The 2,757-nt window shown below is 35.0% G+C and overlaps 1 protein-coding gene across 3 annotated transcripts; it reads left to right on the top strand.

The window, feature by feature from the left end:
• LOC109331503 lies at nt 378-2,541 on the top strand. Of its 3 annotated transcripts, none has more exons than XM_019566045.1 (2): nt 378-484; nt 1,314-2,541. In XM_019566045.1, exon 2 carries the CDS (start codon nt 1,318-1,320, stop codon nt 2,212-2,214), a length of 897 nt encoding a protein of 298 aa, XP_019421590.1. In that variant the 5' UTR covers nt 378-484; nt 1,314-1,317; the 3' UTR covers nt 2,215-2,541. The 3 variants fall into 3 exon arrangements, with proteins under 3 accessions (XP_019421590.1, XP_019421588.1, XP_019421589.1); XM_019566043.1 differs by having other exon boundaries at nt 393-490; XM_019566044.1 differs by lacking the exon at nt 378-484 and adding an exon at nt 540-727.

Raw genomic sequence — 2,757 nt, forward strand, 5'->3', positions numbered from 1 at the left:
GGAATTAAGATCTTATTCAGAAATGGAGAGTCAGATTTTTGTTTTCCTACTTACACTGAAAGGATAAAAGTATAAACGTTTTTTTATATTGTTTATGATGGAAAATAAGTTCATCATTCATTGGTCGTTGAGTCATAAAAATGGGCACTACCCACCCGTGAGGAAAATCAGCAGCAGCCATCAAAAGCCACCACAGGCACGATCCCACGATGGAACATGAATTCTCAAACTTACCCTGCGTGACTTCAATTATTGCCTCATACTCTAAGGGGTATTTTGGACACGACAAACAAAAAGTAACCGCTATTCAACGATTCTTCTGTACTTCCAAAGTACTTACCCAATTTGATTTTCTTAGTGCAAAGTATAATAATTAAATAAGAGCACACAATAAAGAACAAAAAGAGAAACCAAAAACAAAAAATAGTGAACACAAAGAGAACAAGAAAACAATCACTTGCTCCAATAAGAAGAGAACAAATAAGTAAAGGTAACTTCTTTCTTAAGATTTCAGTTCTTGCTCTTTATTCTTTACCTTTTATGTTGAAAATTTATATGGTTCAATTGTGTCTATTAAATTTGGTGTGTTTTTTTGTTTTTTTAATGATCATCATGTTTCTTTGATATATGTATAGTGATTTGATGATTGGCATGATTTATTTGTGATTTCAAGCGAGTCTGCTATTCAAGAAAGACTTTTCTTCTTCCATTCATTTAGAAGAACTAGGTTCATACCTTCAATTTGACTTTTTAGTTTCTTAGTATTTCTTGATGATAGGTGGTTGAATTTGAAAAGGGTTAGTAGAAACCATAGTTTAATGAATGTGGGTTTTATTTACTATCAATTTACAAATTATCTTACTTTTCATCATCTTGAGTCATAAATTGTAGAGTAGGTATAATGGTGCTTGTACATGCTTTTGCTTTCTTTGTGTGATTGGATTTTTTTATCTCATAACTGTTGTGTTTGGACTTTTGCTTTCTAGAGGGTGAGGGTTGAACCTGGTGCTACGGTAAGATTGTTTGCCTCATGATGTTGAGCTCGTGGTTTCAAATCTTGGAAACAACCTCGTTGTTTGCGAGGGTATGACTGTGTACTTTCTGGGACCTCGCTAGGTGGGAGTCTCGTGCACTGGGCCGCCCTTTTTTAACTTCATTCATGTATATGATTAAGAGCTGGATTGGTTTATTCTGTCTTGCTGGTGTTGCAAGATATACTGGTTACCTTAAATGCTCAATTGATAATTTGATATATCTTCATGATTAATATTTATTATTTTTGGGCAATTGACAATATGCTGAATTATATGCAGAAAAATGGACTATCAATCCTTTGGAAAGCCTCAGAGACCTAAAGGGGCTAACATAAAGCAGGCATTGAAACTGATGTTAGTTTTGGCTGTTTGTGCATGGTTCGTATATCAGATGAAGCACTCAATAAGGAACAAGACTGAGAACCATGGCTTTCAAACCAAGCTTGATACAGGAGATGCTACTATACCTTTGGGGCGTAAAGGGACACCATCACGATTGGATGGAATAGCTTTTCCGAATTCAGGAAATGAAGATTCTTCTGAGTCAAGTAGTGGCAGCGATGATTTGTTCGATGAAGCCAAGAAATTAGATAAATCTGAAGAAGAATTTGGACATGTCAATGAGAAATTGAAGGGAAATGAAGAAAAAGAAGTAGAACTTGAACCAGAAAATCAGTCTATGGTATCATCAAAGAACGAAGACAAGGATTCTTCTAAAGAAGAAAGTGCAAAGGTTTATGTAGAATTAAGTAGAAGTGAATCAAGTGACGAAGAGCATAGCAATGACCCTCGAAGTTATGACAAGGAAACAGCAAAACAACTCAGAGAGCCACAACATGATGATCATGTTACAAAGAACGCTAAATCAGATTTCTCAAGGAAGGAGAATGATGAGGAGATTTCCACAAATGCTGGATTAACAGAGGGAATTGATGAGGTCCAAACCTTTCATGATGAAACTGGTGTTCCTCCTGATTTTAATGAAACGGAAACAATAGTTGGCCAGGCACGCGCCATGCATGAAGAAAGTACTTCGGATTTTAGTAAGGGAAGTAGTATTGGAGAAGCCAGCATTTTTGAAGTCACATCTAGAGAGAGAAACAATGTTGAAGTGACTTTGGAAGGAACAAAAAATGATGCTACAGCTGATGAAGGAATTAATACTGCAAGAATGTCATAACTATCACTCATGTGGATGCTTCAGGCACAAACCTCAATTAAGATATCAGTCAAAGGGATAGTATAGTTTTATAATTGTGGAAATCTGTTTCTCATCATTGTGAAGGAGAATTAGCAAAGGCTAATAGTCCTTACAAGAAAATTTGGTAAGCTTTTGTGATGTATTTTTTCTTGAATTCATAACAGTGTGTGATGTAATTAGCCATAGGGATTGTAACTTTACAGGTTTTTTCTTTAAATGTTTTAGAATGCAGCATTCCTTATCTTGGACTTAAACAACTGTATATGTTAAGATCAATGCAATTGTTATGACATTTTTTTAGTTAAATTGGTGGTATGGTCCCTTTAGTTTCACTCCAATTTCAATTTAGTCCTTTAAGTTCAAAATGATTGTCATTAGTTACAACTCTAGTATTTGTATACCTAGCTTGGCACCCTTGTTGACACATTTTTCATGTGCATATGGGTATGTTTACCCCACCTAGAAATACTAGATATTTCATATCAATATTTGGTGACAAATACTAGATATATTTCACTTCAT

The sequence above is a fragment of the Lupinus angustifolius genome, chromosome LG17 (genome assembly GCF_001865875.1).
Source record: "Lupinus angustifolius cultivar Tanjil chromosome LG17, LupAngTanjil_v1.0, whole genome shotgun sequence".
Lineage (NCBI taxonomy): Eukaryota > Viridiplantae > Streptophyta > Magnoliopsida > Fabales > Fabaceae > Lupinus > Lupinus angustifolius.